This window comes from Crinia signifera, chromosome 8 (genome assembly GCF_055691185.1).
Source record: "Crinia signifera chromosome 8, ASM5569118v1, whole genome shotgun sequence".
Taxonomy (NCBI): Eukaryota; Metazoa; Chordata; class Amphibia; order Anura; family Myobatrachidae; genus Crinia; species Crinia signifera.
The window spans coordinates 169,842,495-169,867,673 of NC_139224.1; the positions used below are offsets into that span (position 1 = coordinate 169,842,495).

Sequence of the window (25,179 nt, forward strand, 5' to 3'; positions counted from 1 at the left end):
TGAGCTCTGACTGGGCCACTCAAGGACATTCACAGAGTTGTCCTGAAGCCGCTCCTGTGTTACAGAAGGTTGGCTGTGTGCTTAGGGTCATTGTCCTGCTGAAAGGTGAACCGTCGCCCCAGGCTGAGGTCAAGAGCGCTCTGGAGCAGATTTTCATCTAGGATGTGTCTGTACATTGCTGCATTCATCTTTCCTTCTATCCTGACTCGTCTCCCAGTTCCTGCTGCTGATAAACATCCCCACAGCTTAATACTTCCACCACCATGCGGTCAATGTAGGGATGGTCTTGGCCTGGTGATGAGTGGTGCCTGGTTTCCTCCAAACATGACACCTGCTATTCACACCAGAGAGTTCAATCTTCAAGAAAAAAATTTTCTCATGGTCTTAGAGTCCTTCAGGTGCATTATGGCAAACTCCTTGAAGGCTGCCATGTGCTCTTTACTAAAGAGTGGTTTCCATCTGGCCACTCTACCATACAGGCCTGATTAGTGGATTGCTGCAGAGATGGTTGTCCTTCTGGAAGGTTCTCCTCTCTCCACAGAGGAATGCCGTAGCTCTGACAGAGTGCCCATTGAGTTCCTGGTAACCTCCCTGACTAGGGCCCTTCTCGCTCAGTTTAGATGACCGGCCAGCTCTGGGAAGAGTCCTGGTGGTTTTGAACTTCTTCCATTTACAGATGATGGAGGCCACTGTGCTCATTGGGACCTTCAAAGCAGCATATATTTTCTGTACCCTTCCCCAGATTGGTGCCCTGAGACAATCCTGTCTCGGAGGTCTACAGACAATTCCCTTGACCCCATGCGTAGTTTGTGCTCTGACATGCACGGTCATGTGTGGGACCTTTTATAGACAGGTGTGCGCCTTCCAAATTAAGTCCAATCCACTGGATTTACCACAGGAAGACTCCAAATAAGCTGTAGGAACATCTGAAGAATGATCATTGGAAACAGGATGCACTTTAGTTAAATGTAGAGCTTCATGGCCAAGGCTGTGAATACTTTTGTAATTTTATTTTTAATATATATGCAAAAATCTCCCAAAGACTTTTTTCATGTTGTCATTATGGGGTATTGTGTTTAAAATTTTGAGGGATAAAGAGGAATTTATTCAAATAAGGCTGTAACATAACAATGGCCCTTATTCTGGTTGGTGCGGTAATATCCGCGTGCGTTCGTGCCGCCGATGTTTTGTGTCTGCGCATGTGCAAAGGCGTCTCTGCGCATGTGCGAGCGGAATGCACGGCCAAATTCCGCATGAAATGTGTACACTACGAACAGGGGGTGGAGAGGGGCGTGAAGGGCTGTTTGGGCTCATTACCATATGCATACGCCCCGCGTTTCATGGGCGTTCCCATGCAAACGCTGGGCGTACGTGTGGTAATGCGGCCGTGACGCACGTGTAGGGGGCGGACATATGACATTTCCGGATGTCAGCTGCCCGCCCAGATCCCTGCTTTTGCACGGAGAAATGCCCGTGTGGTCTGAGGTTGCGGGAGCTGACGGACCACTCGGTCCTGCATTCGATGTTCTGCGACCATCGAATGATGGGGGAGGTTCCCTGAGATGGAGGAGGTGTATTCATGAGAAATACACGTGCGGTCCGTTCGGACAGCTTCTTACCGCGTTCGGACGGAGTTGGCGATCCAAATGGAAGGCGGGGTTTAGGACGCACGGTCCTGGCCGCATATTCGGATCCGGCCGCACCGATCAGAATAAGGGCCAATATGTGGTAAAAGTGAAGGGCTGTGAATACTTTCCGGATGCACTGTAACACAAGGATTATGGAGTAGCCGTGAAGAACAATAATCACAGTGGCTGAAATTTTAAATCAGATAAATGTAATAAAAACAAAATGCATAACATAATTTGTTTATGAATAATCATTTATCATTATCATTATATAATAGCAAAGAAAGGAAAGACAAATAGGACACCGCGCCCAGAGCGAATGGAATAAAATATTAAACCCCTACAAATCAAAACAAGATTTTTAGTTATGATAATATAATTAACCCTAGAAAAAAAGGCATACATCACCATATAAAGCCTATAACTCAATCAAGGAAATGAGAAACGGACGACCACACCTCCCACCGTGTCGTTTATGAAGACACGGTGGGAGGTATAATCACAAACCGGGGCTATGCAGGATGACAGCCGTCATCGGCAATCACAAATCACAAGAAGTGACCAGCTGACGAGTTTAATATTCGTATTCCTGCGCCAATAACATATTAATGTGTTCGCCCATGGTAACGCGAGACAATGTAACAAAATTCATGATTAACTAATATATATATATATATATATAAAACTTGTGGGGTGTCCGGCACTCCTCGCTCAGTTAGTGTTCGTGCCCGGGTGCCTTCCCAAGTAGCCTTGCAGCTACTAATGCAACCTCCAATATACTAGGCGTCACTCCAGGTCTTAGGTGAAAACGTGATGTTTATTAATCCTTCTAACGGTCAACGCCGTTTCGGGCAGTCGCCCTTCGTCAGGACCAGAAGAACACAAAATTCAACAGTGCAAATTCGGTTGTTGCACTGTTGAATTTTGTGTTCTTCTGGTCCTGACGAAGGGCGACTGCCCGAAACGGCGTTGACCGTTAGAAGGATTAATAAACATCACGTTTTCACCTAAGACCTGGAGTGACGCCTAGTATATTGGAGGTTATATATATATATATATATATATATATATATATATATGAAGGGGGGGTTGGGTGGCACTCACGGGTTTCCAAAAAGAATCACTACCACACGGATAATGGGGTCGACGTTTCGGACGTCACTCCTTTATCAAGACAAGAACTACTGTAATAGCAAACAGAAAGAAACAAATAAATAAGAAATATATAAAATCGATAACAAAATAAATGTATTTTCAATAAACAAAATAAATCATGAAGTAAACAATTTACCAACTTTAATAAATAATGAACTGACATAAGAACAGTGGTGTAACTACAAGGTGGCTAGATTGGCAATGGGGCAGGGCTCCACACGGTGAAAAGGGGACAGCCCGGAATCACTAAATGTGTAAATATACTAAAGGTTTTAAAAATGAAAAGAGGTGATGTGGTCCATAGCAACCAATCATATTCATTCTATAATTTTCTAGGGTGCAATAGAGAAATTATACCTACAGTAAAATCTGGTTGGTTGCTATCGGCAACATCCCCACTTTTCTATTATAGAATCGTTAGTGATTTTACCCCTCAGGTTCTCATTCATGACTAATCACATAGGCAACCAACAGCTGGGAAACTGAACACGCGCAGGAGCTTCCACATGTCGACCTAATGACTGTTGACCGGAACATTTTCTGTGAGCTATAACGCACCGGTACTCAACACCGGTGGAAGTTTTGAATTGAATTTGAATTGTTGACAATGAGGAATAACAACTTCTGCTGATTTGCTGAATGCATCTAACTGGTATTGTGTAAGTCTTGGAACAAATGATACATTATTTTGTACCCCGGACACAAGAAGGATTTCGCAGGTTTTCCCCTGGGTAACAAGCTGTGAAAACAGCTCTTACCCTGAATTTTCGACCCGGACAGAGGAGATTGGCTATTGCACAGCTGTCTCCCACTTTTCGATTATGCCCGCCAGTTCCCGCCCACCGCCCTGCTTTTCTGGGTTTCCCCTTTAAGTAGAAATGGTATCTATCTGGGAAAAACCTTGGGTTACAGTGCAGTGGAAACAGGGGGACCCCAACAATCCCAGGTCATACATCCCTTCCAGGGTGCTGGCTGCTGATGCAATCAACCAGAGACAGAGGTGGATTTTTCACAAGGAAACCTATGGCCTGCCTAGGGCCCAGCAGGTCCCAAGGGGCCCCATAATGATATCTGGCCATCAAAACCATTTCCAGAGGAGCATTGCTCAAATCCCTTTGATGTTCTGTGGTAGGATAAAAAATGTTTGGACATAGATAATGTCAGGTTACTGTAAATGTGATGCAGGTACGGTGTCTCCTTCCCAAAGACCTAGAGCCTAATTCAGATTTGTACACAATGCCAATGGTCACACTGCGGAGCATTTATCAGTAGACTGTGCCCGAGCCAAGGTTCTCTATCGCTGCTGCCTGCAATCATCAGCAAATATATAGTTCTATGGATTGTTTGAGGAGGACCCCAAACCAGAATCTCTCCTAGGTTAGGTGAGGGCTAAACCCACCTCTGACCAGAGGAGACTTGCTAATGTGGTAGAGAATTGGCCCTCTCCATCAGAAGTTCTGCAAACAGTCAGGAACCCCAGCCTACACACCGGTCGGCCATCATTGCTGCAATACTTTGAGCAGTCCCCACGTCTCCCTTTTGTTCCCTTTCTGTGAGGTCATTTTTGTGAGCCTTAATAAACGCCATTTCTAATGACATCCACAGGTTTTACTGGGCTTTCCTGGGTTTTCCAACGTTCAGTGGAAAGGGAGGCAACCCAGGAAACCGGGTACAGTGGAAAAAAAATTCTGGGTAAAAAAAAATTAAAACCACCGAATTGTAGCTGATTGGACCCTGGGGGCAGAATCCATGATTACAATTAGTCAACGCTAACCGTTGCCATCAGATGCCTGCACAAGAGCAATTCAATTCAAATTGCAAACTTATTACGCAAATCACATATAGCTTTAATGCAAACAGGATTCATTCCTACCATCTGGACCATTGTCAAAGAGCCAGAGGCAAATACAGTAGTACATACTGGGAATTCAAGTCCGTGGGGGCCTGGTCAACTAACTAACTTGTGGGGTGCCCCATATAAAAATAAAATTGGCAATAAAATACAGTATTCTGGTGGTGTTATTCAATTGGGTACTTATGTATTATCTGGGCTCCCATGTTAAATGCACCCCATTTTTTCATACCCCTACTATCCAACTACGCATGGAGTTGATTTTATATAGTGTGGCGAGCGCAGCGAGCCACCGTGCCCGAAGCGTGGCGAGCGCAGCGAGCCCCGCGAGGAGACGCGGTCTCATAAGAAAAATGGGAGCCCAGATATTACATAAGTACCCCCCACTTCGCATGTGCCCCAGACAAAGCCAGAAATGGTGAATTTAGGTCTGAATTCATAATAGTTTTATCAATTCACATCAACATCAGATTTCATTCTAGCGCGTAAGATCAATATGTGAATGGACTTGGCACCTGCCAGGTGTACACGGGCCTCCTCACCCTTTCACCAACCTGGCATACGTGGTAAGAGGCTTTGCTGTCTATCAATCCCATTGTCCTACTATTGTACGTTGAAGGACGCTCCTGGTGTGATAAATGTATATTCCTGGCACGCCGGATGCCTTGTACGACATCTTACCTCCCCACGGTCCCCTGTGGTTGAATTATTTGCTAATAACATTCTTCCTTGTACAACTGCAACCTTTGAACAGCATCATGGGAAACGCGGTAATCTCTGGGTCGTGTCACAGTTCCTGCTGCAGACCAAGAAAGCCGTTAATGCAGTTTGCACCCATCCGCTAGGATTTACTTACTGTGCAATGGTTCCACATTTTTACAGAATGAAAATAATAAAACTCATTGTCGTCCCTATCACTGACCATGCGAGGTTCTGTGCCGCTGACGTCCGCAGGATACTGTCGCTGACTTACTGGCAACTGTACTGAAAAGAAGACTAATGAATTTGTTAAATTAGTGGTTCCCAATAACTCCTCAAAGCACTAGAAGGGGTAAATTATTTTCTATTTATTAACAGTTTCTTATATAGCGCACACATATTCCGTAGCGCTATACAGAGAATATTTGAACACTTACATCAGTCCCTGACCCAGTGGAGTTTACAATCTATATTCTCTACCACATGTACATGCACACACAGACATTCTAGGGTTAATAACCTACCAGTATATCTTTGAGAATGTGGGAGGAAACCGGAGTACCCGGAGGAAACCCACGCAAGCACGGGGAGAATGTACTGCTCCGTATATATATGGTGGGAATGCAACCCATGACCTCAGCGCTGTGAGGCAGTAATGTAACCATGACACCATCCGTACTGCCCTGTATATATAACACATGGTGGGGATAGAACCCATGACCTCAGCGCTGTGAGGCAGTAATGCTAACCATTACACCGTCCGTGCTGCCCTGTATATATATCACATGGGCCCTTATTCTGATCGGTGCGGCCGGAGCCGATTATGCGGCCAGGACCGTGCGTGCGAAACCCCGCCTTCCATACGGATCGCCAACTCCGTCCGTATGCGGTAAGAAGCTGTCCGAACGGACCGCACGTGTATTTTTCACGGAATACGCCTCCTCCATCTAAGGGAACCTCCCCCATCATTCGATGGTCGCAGACCATCGAATGCAGGACCGTGTGCTCCACCAGCACCCGCAACCTCAGACCACACGGACATTTTTCCGTGCAAAAGCAGAGATCTGGGCGGGCAGCTGACATCCGGCGATGTCATATGTCCGCCCCCTACACGTGCGTCACGGCCGCATTACCATACGTACGCCCAGCGTTTTCATGGGAACTCCCATGAAATGCGGGGCGTATGCATATGGTAATGAGCTCAAATAGCCCTTCACGCCCCTCTCCACCCCCTGTTCGGAGTGTTCACATATCATGCGGGATTTGGCCGTACGCCCCGCTCGCACATGCGCAGAGACGCATCTGCACATGCGCAGACACAAAACATCGGCGGGCCGAACGCACGCGGATATATCCGCACCGATCAGAAGAAGGGCCATGGTGAGGATAGAACCCATGACCTCAGCACTGTAAGGCAGTAATGTAACCATTACACCATCCGTACTGCCCTGTAACACATGGTGGGGATAGAACCCATGACCTCAGCGCTGTGAGGCAGTAATGCTATAACCATTACACCATCCGTACTGCCCTGTATATATAACACATGGTGGGGATAGAACCCATGACCTCAGCGCTGTGAGGCAGTAATATAACCATTACACCGTCCGTACTGCCCCGTATATATAACACATGGTGGGGATAGAACCCATGACCTCAGTGCTGTGAGGCAGTAATGTAACCATTACACCATCCATACTGCCCCAGTATATATAACATATGTGGGAATAGAACCCATGACCTCAGCGCTGAGAGGCAGTAATGTAACCATTACACCATCCATACTTCCCTGTATATATAACACATGGTGGGGATAGAACCCATGACCTCAGCACTGTGAGGCAGTAATGTAACCATTACACCATCCGTACTGCCCTGTATATATAACACATGGTGGGGATAGAACCCATGACCTCAGCGCTGTGAGGCAGTAATATAACCATTACACCGTCCGTACTGCCCCGTATATATATAACACATGGTGGGAATAGAACCCATGACCTCAGCACTGTGACGCAGTAATGCTAACCATTACACCGTCCGTACTGCCCCGTATATATAACATATGTAGGAATAGAACCCATGACCTCAGCGCTGTGAGGCAGTAATGTAACCATTACACCATCCGTACTGCCCCGTATATATAACACATGGTGGGGATAGAACCCATGACCTCAGTGCTGTGAGGCAGTAATGTAACCATTACACCATCCGTACTGCCCTGTATATATAACACATGGTGGGAATAGAACCCATGACCTCAGTGCTGTGAGGCAGTAATGCTAACCATTACACCATCCGTACTGCCCCGTATATATAACACATGGGGGGATAGAACCCATGACCTCAGCGCTGTGAGGCAGTAATGCTAACCATTACACCATCCGTACTGCCCCGTATATATAACACATGGTGGGGATAGAACCCATGACCTCAGTGCTGTGAGGCAGTAATGTAACCATTACACCGTCCTTACTGCCCCGTATATATAACACATGGTGGGAATAGAACCTATGACCTCTGCGCTGTGAGGCAGCAATGCTATAACCATTACACCATCCGTACTGCCCCGTATATATAACACATGGTGGGAATAGAACCCATGACCTCAGTGCTGTGAGGCAGTAATGCTAACCATTACACCATCCGTACTGCCCCGTATATATACCACATGGTGGGAATAGAACCCATGACCTCAGTGATGTGAGGCAGTAATGTAACCATTACACTATCCGTACTGTCCTGTATATATATAACACATGGTGGGGATAGAACCCATGACCTCAGCGCTGTGAGGCAGTAATGCTAACCATTACACCGTCCGTACTGCCCCGTATATATAACACATGGTAGAAATAGAACCCATGACCTCAGTGCAGTGAGGCAGTAATGCTAACCATTACACCATCCGTACTGCCCCGTATATATAACACATGGTGGGAATAGAACCCATGACCTCAGTGATGTGAGGCAGTAATGTAACCATTACACCATCCGTACTGCCCTGTATATATATAACACATGGTGGGGATAGAACCCATGACCTCAGTGCTGTGATGCAGTAATGTAACCATTACACCATCCGTACTGCCCCGTATATATAACACATGTTGGGGATAGAACCCATGACCTCAGTGCTGTGAGGCAGTAATGTAACCATTACACCATCCGTACTGCCCGTATATATATAACACATGGTGGGAACAGAACCCATGACCTCAGTGCTGTGAGGCAGTAATGTAACCATTACACCATCCGTACTGCCCCGTATATATAACACATGGTGGGAACAGAACCCATGACCTCAGCACTGTGAGGCAGTAATGCTAACCATTACACCATCCCTACTGCCCTGTATATACAACACATGGTGGGGATAGAACCCATGACCTCAGTGCTGTGAGGCAGTAATGCTAACCATTACACCGTCCGTACTGCCCTGTATATATAACACATGGTGGGGATAGAACCCATGACCTCAGTTCTGTGAGGCAGTAATGCTATAACCATTACACCATCCGTACTGCCCCGTATATATAACACATGGTGGGGATAGAACCCATGACCTCAGCGCTGTGAGGCAGTAATGCTATAACCATTACACCATCCGTACTGCCCTGTATATATAACACATGGTGGGGATAGAACCCATGACCTCAGTGCTGTGAGGCAGTAATGTAACCATTACACCATCCGTACTGTCCCGTATATATAACACATGGTGGGAATAGAATCCATGACCTCAGTGCTGTGAGGCAGTAACACTTACCATTACACCATCCGTATTGCCCCGTATATATAACACATGGTGGGGATAGAACCCATGACCTCAGTGCTGTGAGGCAGTAATGTAACCATTACACCATCCGTACTGCCCCGTATATATAACACATGGTGGGAATAGAACCCATGACCTCAGTGCTGTGAGGCAGTAATGTAACCATTACACCATCCGTACTGCCCCGTATATATAACACATGGTGGGAATAGAACCCATGACCTCAGCACTGTGAGGCAGTAATGCTAACCATTACACTATCCGTACTGCCCCGTATATATATATATAACACATGGTGGGAATAGAACCCATGACCTCAGCGCTGTGAGGTAGTAATACTAACCATTACACCGTCCGTACTGCCCCGTATATATATATAACACATGGTGGGAATAGAACCCATGACCTCAGCGCGGTGAGGCAGTAATACTAACCATTACACCATCTATACTGCCCGTATATATAACACATGGTGGGAATAGAACCCATGATCTCAGTGCTGTGAGGCAGTAATACTAACCATTACACCATCCGTACTGCCCCGTATATATAACACATGGTGGGGATAGAACCCATGACCTCGGTGCTGTGAGGCAGTAATGTAACCATTACACCATCCGTACTGCCCCGTATATATAACACATGGTGTGAATAGAACCCATGACCTCAGCGCTGTGAGGCAGTAATGCTAACCACTACACCGTCCGTACTGCCCTGTATATATAACACATGGTGGAGATAGAACCCATGACCTCAGTGCTGTGAGGCAGTAATACGAACCATTACACCATCCGTACTGCCCAGTATATATAACACATGGTGGGGATAGAACCCATGACCTCAGTGCTGTGAGGCAGTAATGCTAACCATTACACCGTCCGTACTGCCCCGTATATATAACACATGGTGGGGATAGAACCCATGACTTCAGCGCTGTGAGGCAGTAATGTAACCATTACACCGTCCGTACTGCCCTGTATATATAACACATGGTGGGAATGGAACCCATGACCTCAGTGCTGTGAGGCAGTAATGCTAACCATTACACCATCCATACTGCCCCATATATATAACACATGGTGGGGATAGAACCCATGACCTCTGTGCTGTGAGGCAGTAATGCTAACCATTACACCGTCCGTACTGCCCTGTATATATAGCACATGGTGGGAATGGAACCCATGACCTCAGTGCTGTGAGGCAGTAATGCTAACCATTACACCGTCCGTACTGCCCCGTATATATAACACATGGTGGGGATAGAACCCATGACCTCTGTGCTGTGAGGCAGTAATGCTAACCATTACACCGTCCGTACTGCCCTGTATATATAACACATGGTGGGAATGGAACCCATGACCTCAGTGCTGTGAGGCAGTAATGCTAACCATTACACCATCCATACTGCCCCATATATATAACACATGGTGGGGATAGAACCCATGACCTCAGTGCTGTGAGGCAGTAATGCTAACCATTACGCCATCCATACTGCCCCGTATATATAACACATGGAGGGATAGAACCTATGATCTCAGTGCTGTAAGGCAGTAATGTAACCATTACACCATCCGTACTGCCCCGTATATATAACACATGGAGGGATAGAACCTATGATCTCAGTGCTGTAAGGCAGTAATGTAACCATTACACCATCCATGCTGCTCCGTATATATAACACATGGTTGGGATAGAACCCATGACCTCAGCGCTGTGAGGCAGTAATGTAACCATTACATCATCCGTACTGCCCCGTATATATAACACATGGTGGGGATAGAACCCATGACCTCAGCGCTGTGAGGCAGTAATGCTAACCATTACATCATCCGTACTGCCCCGTATATATAACACATGGTTGGGATAGAACCCATGACCACATGGTTGGGATAGAACCCATGACCTCAGCGCTGTAAGGCAGTAATGTAACCATTACACCATCTGTCTGCCCCGTATATATAACACATGGTGGGGATAGAACCCATGACCTCAGCGCTGTAAGGCAGTAATGTAACCATTACACCATCTGTCTGCCCATACTAAAGCTTCTAAAAATTAAATAATTTCTTTATTGCATCCTAGACAGAAACTGATTGGTTGCTATGGGAAACATCCCTACTTTACCCATGTCGACCTAATGACACTGTCTACCTAACCCATGTCGACCTTCAGTCATGTTGACCTTCCTGCGTGTCAATCTTCAGTCATGTTGACCTTAATGCATGTCGACCTAGTGGTGTCCACCTAATGCTTGTAGCCCTAGTGACTGTATTGACAGCTACCTGCTCTGCCTCAGAGCTTTCCTCCGGCTCCCCAAACACACCAGGTATCCAACCTGCCTTACTATTGTGTGTTCTGTAAGTAACATTTGAATAGAAAAGTACAAAAGACTAAACTCTACTTTCATCCTCGCTCTACGTCCATCGCCTCCATTTGTGTCGCGCTGGACTGGAGCTTGGTGGAAGGGTCATGTCCTCTAAGTGATGCTTCTCCGCAGGATGGCTACAGAGCCTTGAGACCAAAAGTGACTTTCCTGCATGACCGAGTGATGTAAGATCTCTTTCAAGCATCAGAAGACGCTCTCTTGGCTTTAGCACTTCATAACATACGTGACCCGGACACTTGTAGTTTTACACCCTGCTGGGTTATTTAATGTTTTCCACATCACTGGGAATCCACACAGATATGTTCTGTGTGACAGGAACCACTTACAGGGGCGATACTGTAGGAGGAGGATCGGCATCAGGATTCAACGCACGTGCGACAGTCTCCGTCATCCTTTATTTATCTTGCACTCAACTCACAAACTGACGTTTTTTTAAATATGTTTCTGGCAGAAATATGACAAAATTTACTTTTCGGCTCCGCAGTTTTTCTTATTTACTAAATACCTCAAATGACATGGTCGCATTCTAAACTGGCGCAGTCACAGCCGTCCTCGCGTCCTGCGATTTTACGGTAATCGCAGTACAGGACCCTTCCCTGTGACGCAGGTGGGTGCTCATTCTTGTATCGGTTGTTGACCTACCTCAACTGTCAATTATATCTCTACAAGTGGAAGTCTATTATTATGAGGATCAAATATAAGCAATAACCTTATTTTGTACCTGACATTTGATAAAACATTTATGTTTCTTGAAAACAGACATAACACGACATAGAAGAACATAGCAACATAGTAACAGGTTGTGAGGTTGAGAAAAGATGTAAGTCCATAGAGATCAACCTATGTATAAAATGATACTATAGTTCCTGATCCGCATTACCTGAACCCTGCCCTGGGCTGATACTTACCCTACTGGACTACCTACTATGCATTATTATTAATGGTTGTATCCCCGGATGTCTTTCTCCGCTAAAAATTGGTCCGACCCTTTATTGAATCAGCCGTCACAACCTTTTCTGGCAGATGATTCCAGCTCTTACTGCCCTAACTGTGAAGATCCCCTTTTCTTCACTGCATGAGATTTCTCCATTCCTCCTGCCTTATGGGATGCCCGCGTGTCCTGTGCATACAGAGCATCAGTCAGTTCTCTGTACTGGCCCTTGATGTGCCACACTGGCGTAACTATAGCACCGCAGCCCCCGCCACCGCGGGGGGGGGGCGCTGTGCATATGGGGGCGCCGGGGGCTGCGGTGCTATAGTTACACCTCCCCCCAATCCCCCGCAGGCTTACCTATTTCGCTGGTCCCGGCGGCTCCGTTCTTCTGCTGAGGACCACCACAAAATGGCCGCCCCCATATAGCACACAGTTCTCTGAAACTGTCTGCTGTATGGGGGCGGCCATTTTGTGGTCGTCCTCAGCAGAAGAACGGAGCCGCCGGGACCAGCGCGAAAGGTAAGGCTGCGGGGAATTAGGGGGGTTTGAATGGGCGGCGGGGGGGGGGGGCGCCCAAAACGTAGCTACGCCGCTGATGTGCCAACAACTCTGTGAGAGATGTGCAAAATATCCGCTAAAATGCCAGCGTCGCTCATATTTGTTATATAAATTCAAATAAAAAATGTTGTGTAAAAAAAGATGATATTTCCTATATAAGGTGACATTACAGGTCATTATGATGCTTGGCAATTTTCACACCTATATTGACAAATTCACTTGGCACTCAAAGGGTTAAGCACCATTTAAACATTCCTAGCCTGGCTAACTGATCCTGTAGTCAAATGCCTCTAAACCCTTAATCAATTTGGTTGCCCTTCTTTGGACCCTCTCCAGTTCCATAACATGTCTTAAGGTGATGGGTGACATTTAGGAGGTTATTCTGGTTGGTGCGTAAATTTCCAAATTCTTTCAGAGCAGGACCGCATGCCAGGCTGTGCGGACATCGTACGAAGAAACGCCCACCGGTCCTCCGCATTCAGACGGACTCACTCTTTAAGAAGAGGGCGTGTTTACGGACGACATCCAAACCTTGCGTGTGCGGTGGACACACACATATTCTGCACGGTCTTACAGCGTCTGCACGGTCTTACAGCGTCAAAACGGACGGGAACCTGCCCGTACGCACCGATGCGGTGTATTAACGCAAAACTCACGACTATTATCTGAACTCATAATTCGGTCACATGACACACTTATGCAATTAGGCAACCTCATTAAAAAGTGTTTGTTAGTAATTAAATTTTTCATTTGATCCCCAAATGTGTGGTGTTATTGCTGAATGTAAAAGTGACATGTATATTTATATTAGTGATACCAAGTTCTGTCCATTGCTTGCAGTGTAAATGTGTGTAAAAAATGCAGCCGTGCTTTCAGCATATATGTGTGTGTTTAGTAATGGTCCATTTAGGCTGCAATGGTTCCAATTGAAGCAATGAAAAGAGTGTAATTAATGAGTAATGAGTAGAGGAATGGATTGTATTGTGTTCAGCTGACTGTGGTTCAGGTGCGGCCGTACTAATTGGGCGATCCGAATGCCTACGCATGACCGAGTGGTGAAACTTGCTTATGAAGACCGCATATTTCCTGGCTGTTGGTTCGTTTGCAGTCGGTGTTCTATCCGAATGCACGCCTACCAGAATTAGTGCACACCCTCGTGTACGCCCATGTTTACGCCCAGTTTAGCCCACTTTGAAACTACGCCCCTGTGTACTTCCGAATGACGCCCATATTACGCCCATATTTCACGAGTGAATGCGGTGCACATTTCTGTACGGTATTAGTGAGAACGAGTACGGAGACGATGCGTGGCACATGCGCATAGCGTTGCCCACACATGCGCAGACGGCTAAAAAACGCCATCCGAAAGAATTTGGAAATTAACGCATTGACCAGAATAAGGCCCTTAATGAGATGCGAAAATGTGATTTGTGCGATTTTTTTTCGCCAAAAACGTCCGAAATCGCACTTTTTCCCGAATTCGCACATTTAATGAATTGTGTAAAACGGCAAAACCGCTGATTTTGCAGCGAAATCGCACATTCTGAAAGTGCGATTTTTAGTTGCGCCGGAAGTCGCATTCAGATGTTTTCCCATTGAAAAGTATACAATTTGCATATTTAATGAAATGTGAAATCGGGAAAATGTGTCTAAAATTCTCCACACATGCAGACCAGGTTCTGACAGGTGAATTGGCCAGAACCCTGCACAGATCATTGAGATCTGTGCATGGTCCTGTCTTAAGAAATGTGTAAAATTATTATTATTTTTTTTATTTTATTTTTTGTTTTAACACAAATTTGCACATTTCCTCAAATTTGCACATTTTCATGACTAAAAATTGCACATTATCGCACTTAATCACACTTTTTTATGCACCTCATTAAATATGCAAATTCTATGTTACTAAAAATCGCATCCTATTAAATGTCACCCGTGGTGCCCAGATCTGGACACCGAACATACAGACAGGTGACTTCGTGTGCAGTCTAATCGAGGATCATCTGGGTATGGGTCATTCAATAGACAGCAACTAGAAAAGCATTAGGTTGACACCACTAGGTCGACATGCATTAAGGTCAACATCATTACATCACTTTTACTCACTATTTTAGTTTCACTTCTGTAATCCTGGATATTGCCTTCTCAGTACACAATCAAATACTTATTTCTAATAATTATATTAAACCTGTTGGTACTAACAATTATTTACATTTTGAGAGTGGCCACCACAGACCATGGGTCTCGAATATCCCCAAAAATCAATTACTAAGGATTAGAAGGAACTGCACACTGGACAGTGACTTCAAGATACAATCCGAATCCATGCTTGGTCATTTTAGAAGGAGAGGTTATCCTGAACCCCTTCTACAGGAAGCTGCCCAATTGGCAGAAACAACAAATAGAAACAGCCTACTGAAATCTAAAGCCAAAAATAATTTGGCTCTGAACTTTAATTCTAATCCCCCTTTATTTATCTCTAAATTTAATGATAAATCAATGGCCATCAAAAAAACTATTCTGAGAAATTCTGAGATCCTTAAATTCGATAAAATCCTTCCAACAGCCTGTAGCAAACCAAGAGTGATTTTCAAAAAAAGTAAGAATATCAAAGATATCATCTGCCCAAGTCTTCTGCCGCCCCTACCCACCACCCCCCAACAATCTTGGCTCCCCGAAAAACCTAAAGGCAACTATCGCTGTAATAAGAACATCTGCCTCACATGCAAACACATGTGTATTAAAACAAATAAAATAACTTCATTTACAAATAAAAAAATATTTGGGTACTTGTGAGTTATCCGGGCGTCCGATTTTTAAATCGGGTCGGATCGGGACATCGCATCGCATCGCATGCGACCATCGGATGCGATGCGATGCGATGCGATGACCCGATTTTTCCATAGGAATCAATGTTAAAATGGACTGAGTCCATTTTAACATGGAATTCAATGGGAAAAAGGGTCCTTTTCATACCCCTACTATCCAAGTGGGCATGAAGTTGGATATAAACCTGTGGCGAGCGTAGCGAGCCACCGAGCCCGAAGCGTGGCGAGCGTAGCGAGCCCCGCGAGGGGACACAGAATACCGTCCCCTCGCGGGGCTCGCTTCGCTCGCCACGCTTCGGGCTCGGTGGCTCGCTACGCTCGCCACAGGTTTATATCCAACTCCATGCCCACTTGGATAGTAGGGGTATGAAAAGGACCCCTTTTTCCATAGGAATCATTTTAACATTGATTCCTATGGAAAAATCGGGTCATCGCATGCGATGATCGCATGCGATGCGATGCGATGCGATATCGCATTGCATCGCATCTGATTGTATGCCTTAACTTAAGGCATACAATCAAAAAATCGGACGCCCGGATAACTCACAAGTACCAATATTTGATATTAAATCATTTATAAATTGTGACACAGAATACTGTGTATATGTCCTTGAATGTTCATGCCGACTTCAATATGTCGGCAGGACCACCCGGAGCTTGAAAACTAGATTTAGGGAACATCGTACCAATATACTGAGAAAAATTGGAAATCATAGCATCCCTCGCCACTTTTTACACCATCAGAATGCAGATCCCAGTGAACTTAAGGTTATGGGGATCGAGCACATTGCGAATACTAAAAGAGGTGGTGACCGTTTTAGAAAATTATGTATAGCAGAATCTTCATGGATTTTCAAACTGTGAAACCCTAAATCCTTTGGGCCTAAATGAAGCTTTAGATCTTACATGTATCGATTAATCTCCTTTTCCTCATAAATTTGTCTCCTTTCCCCTATATTTGATTTATTTATTTATACCCTATTGTCCTTTGTAGTGATTCCTCGTTCTTAATAATTGTAAACCAGTTGGGCCACTGGGTGGACTGTGGAGATCGGAGTCTACCCGAGACACTTAGTTTTACTATGATGTCCCGAGTTTGCAGACTCTGCTTTCCACACTCCACACTAGTATACCTTATTGGAGAAAAATAATAATTAAACAACTCTATATCTTTATATGAACTTAAATATCTCTATCCAGAACCAATATTTTCATATATAACAAAAAATTCTCTCATGTCTCTTGAACCTACCCGTTTATATAAATCTATAACTAAATCTGAGTATATATGTGTAACACCCCAATAAGGGTTAATGTTTATACATAAACTAAAATGTTATATGGTTGTGATACAGTAAATGTAGCAAATATCAAAAGTAATATTAGTAGTTAATTAATTGTTTAGGAAAAGTATTATTGTGTTAATACCCCTTATTAATAGAATATTGTGGACTGAACACTGTTTACCCCTTTCCTGAACTGACAATGGACTTGTCCTCCTAGCCCCTTAGGGTGGACTATACCATATACCCTGCTTTAAAGGGGAGAACTGTGAGGAATATTCCAGAAAGGAAAATATACTCTGACAGTTGGCAGAGCCCCTGCTCATCAGGAAACCCCAGAGCAGGGACTATAGAGGTGCTCAGGGGAAAGAGCAGTAGGTGTGTTGTGGATAGGGGCTGGGGAAAGCTGAAGTGCAGCAGAAAAGACACTGTGTAGCAGTTGTCGAGAGAAAGTTAAGGCAGCAGAGCTGCGCAGCTGGAAAGTGTGTGATGCGTTGCTGTAATTAGGAGAATACTTACCAAAAGGGCTCCGGTGATTTCCCGAGGTCCCCTTGAGCAGCGGTGACAGAGGCTGATCCAAGCTGTGATCGATAAAGAAGAGGGTGTGGTGAGTGATTGTCCAGCCCCAAGGCAGCACAGTACAGCCTCCTGCATATCCCACAGATCAGCCCAGAGATAGTCCAGCCGGAGACAGCCTACAGGATGGCCCACAGATAGCTGTAACGCCCCTGCAATAACCTCATAGCCAGCCTAACACCTCTCCCGGCTAAAGAAAGCATTGTGTGTAACATTCACCTCATCCAGGCAGCAATAAGCAGTACCTACACTGGCATTTGGGGAGAGACTCTAGTAGTTAATACTGCACACAATACCCAAGTCGTCCTTAGCTACAAGTTAGGAGGAAGGGAGTAGTGGCTGCTGAATCAGCCCCAAAGCTGCATATTACAGAAGTGGACTGACACTTATAGAGACACTTGTGGCAATTATACTGCTAAGGGAAAATTGCTTATATCATTCTACTCAGGATATTCCAAAAAGATTGCTAGCTTCTGTCATCTATTATCAGATTATTTGACGTTCAAGTTAAAAGTCAGCAGCATTATTACGCAAGACTTACCTTATGTATTCTCTTGACTTTGGATTACAAATACACAGAGAGTCGACCTTGCAGCGTGGGACCTATAAAAGAAAGAATATTTGTTATAAATAAGCGCTTAAAGAACAGGTGACTGCAGTCATAATAGGGTTAACCCAAGACTATTGTAGACATAAACAATTATTGCGCAATGATAATCTAGTACTGGTAAAACGCTATAACCTGTTTTGATATTGTAACGGTTTGTTATACATTGCAGGTGAATGGATAGTTGCTTATTTGTTTGTTGCAGAATAGTACAACTTATGCTCTAAGTAATATTGTTATACATCAATATTTCACCAATGTTACGTGGGAAGAATCTCTGATGTTTGTATTTATACATTGATATTTTGTGCATAATAGTATCCTTGATTTCCATCAGTTCCTTTAAGAAAAACGGAGTTCCAGCTTAATAAAATTACTCTATTATTTTTCCCGTGAGTTATTGTGGTGAGCTGTTGATAATTGCTGTTGCAAGATAACCTGTAAGGATAAAGATACTTATCTGTGAGGGTATCACATTTGGCGTCCGCGAACAGGATAGGAACAAGATGTTGGATATCCAGACTCCTGTGTTAACTTTGAGACGGAGATTGTTACCTATGTCACCCAGGCAAAGAACAATGGCATCACCAATCACAATGCCTTACTACCCTGGAGCCCCATGGCTGCCAACTTATTCTGGGAAAGCATGTACTCCAGGTAACTGTATATTTAAGGACTTCAAGTCAAAACTGCTGTCACTATTTTGCATAGGTTCCCTTAATGAGCCACAGAAGGTGGAAATATTGATCGGACAGTTAAGAGGCCAAGCCCTTCGGGAAGTAAACTCTTGGTCTACTGAACAGAAGAAGAACGTAGAAGACATATTTAAAAAATTGTCCACTATTTTTGATTTGCAAACTTTATCTGAACTTAAAATTAACTTCTATGCAAGAAAGCAACAGCCCCATGAATCCTTAAGAGAATTTGCTCTCAGTTTGCAGGAATCACTCAAAGAACTACAGAACTTTGACCCCCGTGAAAAACAACAAGAGGATGAAACATTGACCAGTCAATTTATAGAAGGAGCTCTCGGGGATGCAGTGCGTACTACATTATGCATGGTGAGATCACAGAATCCAACTTGCCCTTTCCCTGAATTTAAGGAGACTGTTATCAAAATTCTGGGACTGAATACATCTTCTGAAACTACCTCCTCCTTATCAGTGGAAAATTCTGAGGCCAGAAGTCCCTCTAAAATCAGCTATAATGAAAGAAAAAAACCCATGGCACCCAAAGAGGCAGTCATACAGCATGCTCAGTTATCCTCCTGCCCTGACCAAAGTGAAGTATTAAAAAGCAAGATTGAAGAATCTATCCAGGGTTTTACAGAACTGTGCAGGGAGGTGGAAAACCCAACGAAAGAGCAATTACTTACTCAAGAACAACAGAAAGGTTATATCGAAAAGAGAGCCAGGAATTCGAGAATAAAACGGACCTACCAGTTTGACGCACAGGGATTGCCAGTATGTCAATGCCATAGACAAAAGGAACATGTTCAGTTCAACTGCAGGCAACATGAGAATTTAAACTCAAACCCTGAGGCAGAGGATCAGTGCTCAGGAAGCACAGCAAGAATTGATCAACCTGTGGATGACAGACAAGATATAGGTCCAGAAACAGTATTGCAAAACCAGGCTAAAAATGTTGGTGTACCTAATGCAGGCAGTGTTCTGCCAGCCAGCACAAGGAACATTTTGGGTCGAGTATTATGGTTTAATGTCCAACGGGGTTATGGCTTTATAAACCGTATTGACACCAAGGAAGATGTATTTGTGCACTATACTGCCATTAAGAAGAACAACCCCAGGAACTTCTTCTGCAGTTTGGAAGAAGGAGAGTTGGTGGAGTTCAATGTGGTGATTGGAGAGAAGGGCACCAAAGCTACTAATGTAACTGGTCCTAATGGTGTTTCAGTGCAAGGCAGCAAATATGCAGCAGGTCGCAGTCCATATGCCAATGTCCCAGTGCAGAGAAAATCAGTTGGGAGGACAGTTGAACAAAATGTAGAGCAACAGAGTGAAGTGGTGCAGCAGAACCTACAGGATACTAACAAACCACAATCTCTTCCAGAGCCAGAATACCAGATTAAACCTAGAATGGATGACACACATGCCGGTAAAGTTCACTACAACCAGCCAGATTTAAAAATTGTTGAATATAAGGAAGACATTGAAAGAGTTGCCCACTCAACCACAGCAGAGAGGTTGGGTTCCCATGAACTTAATTGCCTTGGTTCTTTTATGCTAAAGTCTGAATCTATTTTATGTGAAGAACCATATATTTCAGTTAAAGAGCCCTTAACTTCTGTTCCATCAGAGTACAAACTTCCAAATAGTAAATATATTGAGATAAGTTCCAGTGAAACAGCATTAATTATGCACCAGATTTTGAGAAAATATGGAATGAGAAACAGAAGTGCCCCATTTATACAGTATAGGCATTAGATTGAACATAAATGTCAGAATAAGTACTGCTTTTGTCAATATTAATTGTAAAAAGTGTTTTTTTTTGAGTGCGTGTGTGTGTGTCCACAAATATTAGACTGTTCTTAATTGGATGTTGTCTGTTGTGTGAGGACACACAACGTTCCAGCGGGGAAGTAATGTAACACCCCAATAAGGGTTAATGTTTATACATAAACTAAAATGTTATATGGTTGTGATACAGTAAATGTAGCAAATATCAAAAGTAATATTAGTAGTTAATTAATTGTTTAGGAAAAGTATTATTGTGTTAATACCCCTTATTAATAGAATATTGTGGACTGAACACTGTTTACCCCTTTCCTGAACTGACAATGGACTTGTCCTCCTAGCCCCTTAGGGTGGACTATACCATATACCCTGCTTTAAAGGGGAGAACTGTGAGGAATATTCCAGAAAGGAAAATATACTCTGACAGTTGGCAGAGCCCCTGCTCATCAGGAAACCCCAGAGCAGGGACTATAGAGGTGCTCAGGGGAAAGAGCAGTAGGTGTGTTGTGGATAGGGGCTGGGGAAAGCTGAAGTGCAGCAGAAAAGACACTGTGTAGCAGTTGTCGAGAGAAAGTTAAGGCAGCAGAGCTGCGCAGCTGGAAAGTGTGTGATGCGTTGCTGTAATTAGGAGAATACTTACCAAAAGGGCTCCGGTGATTTCCCGAGGTCCCCTTGAGCAGCGGTGACAGAGGCTGATCCAAGCTGTGATCGATAAAGAAGAGGGTGTGGTGAGTGATTGTCCAGCCCCAAGGCAGCACAGTACAGCCTCCTGCATATCCCACAGATCAGCCCAGAGATAGTCCAGCCGGAGACAGCCTACAGGATGGCCCACAGATAGCTGTAACGCCCCTGCAATAACCTCATAGCCAGCCTAACACCTCTCCCGGCTAAAGAAAGCATTGTGTGTAACATTCACCTCATCCAGGCAGCAATAAGCAGTACCTACACTGGCATTTGGGGAGAGACTCTAGTAGTTAATACTGCACACAATACCCAAGTCGTCCTTAGCTACAAGTTAGGAGGAAGGGAGTAGTGGCTGCTGAATCAGCCCCAAAGCTGCATATTACAGAAGTGGACTGACACTTATAGAGACACTTGTGGCAATTATACTGCTAAGGGAAAATTGCTTATATCATTCTACTCAGGATATTCCAAAAAGATTGCTAGCTTCTGTCATCTATTATCAGATTATTTGACGTTCAAGTTAAAAGTCAGCAGCATTATTACGCAAGACTTACCTTATGTATTCTCTTGACTTTGGATTACAAATACACAGAGAGTTGACCTTGCAGCGTGGGACCTATAAAAGAAAGAATATTTGTTATAAATAAGCGCTTAAAGAACAGGTGACTGCAGTCATAATAGGGTTAACCCAAGACTATTGTAGACATAAACAATTATTGCGCAATGATAATCTAGTACTGGTAAAACGCTATAACCTGTTTTGATATTGTAACGGTTTGTTATACATTGCAGGTGAATGGATAGTTGCTTATTTGTTTGTTGCAGAATAGTACAACTTATGCTCTAAGTAATATTGTTATACATCAATATTTCACCAATGTTACGTGGGAAGAATCTCTGATGTTTGTATTTATACATTGATATTTTGTGCATAATAGTATCCTTGATTTCCATCAGTTCCTTTAAGAAAAACGGAGTTCCAGCTTAATAAAATTACTCTATTATTTTTCCCGTGAGTTATTGTGGTGAGCTGTTGATAATTGCTGTTGCAAGATAACCTGTAAGGATAAAGATACTTATCTGTGAGGGTATCACATATGTCTTTGGATAACTAAAATATATATATGGATATATATACGGATGATGTACATGAAAATTATTAAAATTTCGATATATATATTTTGGGATATAAACATATAATTTCAAATGTTACTGATAAGGATCTACTGCCAGTTAGAATTGAACTCTAGCCATTATTATTTGAATCAGAATATCGATATATCATTAACCCCTTCATGACAGAGCCAGTTTGTGCCTTCATGACAGAGCCCTTTTTTTCAAATCTGACATGTCTCACTTAAGTGGGGATAACTTTTTTTTGCTTTTACTTATCCCAGTGATTTTGAGATTGTTTTCTCGTGACACATTGTACTTCAAGTTAGTGGTAAATTTGGGTCGATACAGTCTGTGTTTTTTTGTGAAAAATACCAAAATATCGTGAAAAAATGGAAAATTTAGCAATATGCAAAATGTCACATTTTCTGCTTGTGAGACAAATAATCATACCACTCAAAATAGTTAATAACTAACAAAGACCATATGTCTACTTTATGTTGCAATCATTATTTCCACCCCCTTTTCATTTTTTTGGACACTAGGAGGCTTCAAATATGACTAGCAAATTCTCAAATTTTCAAGAAAATTTCAAACACTGATTTTTTTAGGGACCAGTTCAGTTCTGATGTGACTTTGAGGGACTTGTATGTGAGACACTCCCATAAATGATGCCATTTCAAAAACTGCACCCCTCACAGTATTCAAAACAGCATTTTGGAAGTTTGTTAACCCTTTAGGTGTTTCACAGGAATTAAAACAAAGTGTAGGTGAAATTTCAAAATTTCTTTTTTTTTGCAGATTTGCAATTTTAATACATTTTTCTAAGGAACACAGTACATTTTACTAGAGAAATGTGACTAAAAATTGATTCCCCCAATTCTTTGGTTTTCATAAATATCCTATATGTGGCCCTAGTGTGCACGGTGACCAAACCACAGGCTTCATAATAGAAGGAGCACCTACTTGATTTTGGAGCCTCCTTTTTATGAGATTATTTTTTAGGCACCATGTAGGTTTCTAGGCACCATAAGATGCTAAAAGTTAGGAACCCCCCCACAAGTGACCCCATTTTGCAAACTACACCCCTCAGGGAATTCATCTAGGGGTATAGTGTACATTTCAAACCCCCAAGGGTTTCACCAATTGTGGTACAACTGGGCAGTGAAAATGAAAAAAAAATAATTTTTCATTTTCACAGCTCAGTTGTATCAAAATTGGTGAAACCCCGGGGGGTTTGAAATGTACTCTATACCCCTAGATGAATTCCCTGAGGGGTGTAGTTTGCAAAATGGGGTCACTTGTGGGGGGGGTTCCACTGTATGGGTGTTTCGGGGGTCATTCAACCAGAATCTGTGCTGCAAAATCCAAAAATCACTCCTTCCCTTCTGAGTCCTGCCATGCACCCAACTGGTATTTTTTGGTCACATGTGAGGCATTGCCGTACCCGGGAGAAATTGGGGCACAGATTTTGGGGTGCTTTGTCTCCTTCATTCCTTGTGAAAATGAAAAATTTTGAGCCAGATCTGCATTTTTGTGTAAAAAAATTTAATTTTTTACACAAAAATGCAGTTCTGGCTCAAAATTTTTAATTTTCACAAGGAATGAAGGAGACAAAGCACCCCAAAATCTGTGCCCCAATTTCTCCCGGGTACGGCAATGCCTCACATGTGACCAAAAAATACCAGTTGGGTGCATGGCAGGACTCAGAAGGGAAGGAGTGATTTTTGGTGGTGGAATGAATGGCGGGTGCTATGTCGCATTAGCAAGACCCCCGAAGCACCAATACAGTGGAACCCCCCCACAAGTGACCCCATTTTGGTCACCAGCTTTGGGAGGGGGGCTGGCGCTGCGGCTGGCGGGGGGGTGGGAGGGGTGCTGGCGCTGCGGCAGCCGGGTGGGTGGGAGGGAGGGGGGCTGCCGGGTGGGAGGGGGGGGGGGCTGGCGATCGTTGGTGATCGGTGCGGTATACGCACACACACACACACACACACACACACACACACACACACATATATATATATATATATATATGTGTATATATATATATATATATATATATATACATATATATACATATATATACACACACACATATATATATATATATATATATATATATATGTGTGTGTGTATATATATATATATATATACACACATTTGCACATTATTTTTTTATTTTATTTTATTTTTAACTTTTTCAGCAGCAGCATGATGCTGCTGCTGCTGCTGCTGCTGCTGCGGGGGGGAGGGGGGAGGAGGGGAGCGCAGCGTGCGCTCCGGACGTAGCGTTGGAGCCGGGGGAGCTGCTGCTGCTGCCGGGTGAGTGCCCGGCGGGTGGGAGGGGGGTGCTGCCGCTCGGTGGTGATCGGTGCTGCACCGATCACCACCGTTTTCTGTGTTACCGAGCGGCTTAGCCGCCGGTAACACAGGAAACGCTGTGATTGACTGTTCAGATTTGAACAGCCAATCACAGCGATCGCCGTCCGGTGGGGGCATCCCTGCCCCCCCCGGGCGGCGAGGGGGGATGTCTGCTGTCAGGGACAGCAGACATCACCTAACTGTCACTGCGTCTCTAGACGCAGTGACAGTTTGAAGCCATGACGTATATATACGTCAACGGT

At 44.0% G+C, this 25,179-nt stretch overlaps 1 protein-coding gene across 4 annotated transcripts in view; it reads right to left on the minus strand.

Moving 5' to 3' along the window:
- Positions 1-25,179, minus strand: part of ZRANB2 (zinc finger RANBP2-type containing 2) — a 232,149-nt gene that overhangs the window by 133,684 nt on the left and 73,286 nt on the right. The window contains exons 2-6 of one of the 4 annotated variants that reach the window (XR_014454543.1): positions 21,997-22,058; positions 21,399-21,460; positions 19,724-19,868; positions 18,219-18,280; positions 17,621-17,682 (exon numbers count right to left, since the gene is read on the minus strand). Coding sequence is in view for 2 of the 4 variants with exons in the window: in XM_083157753.1 (XP_083013879.1) it covers positions 21,205-21,460; positions 21,997-22,058 (318 nt within the window). In the remaining 2 variants the exon portion in view is untranslated. Of the gene's footprint in view, positions 1-17,620; positions 17,683-18,218; positions 18,281-19,723; positions 19,869-21,087; positions 21,461-21,996; positions 22,059-25,179 lie in introns of those variants that run through there. The other 3 variants (XR_014454542.1, XM_083157753.1, XM_083157752.1) reach the window with 3 other exon arrangements.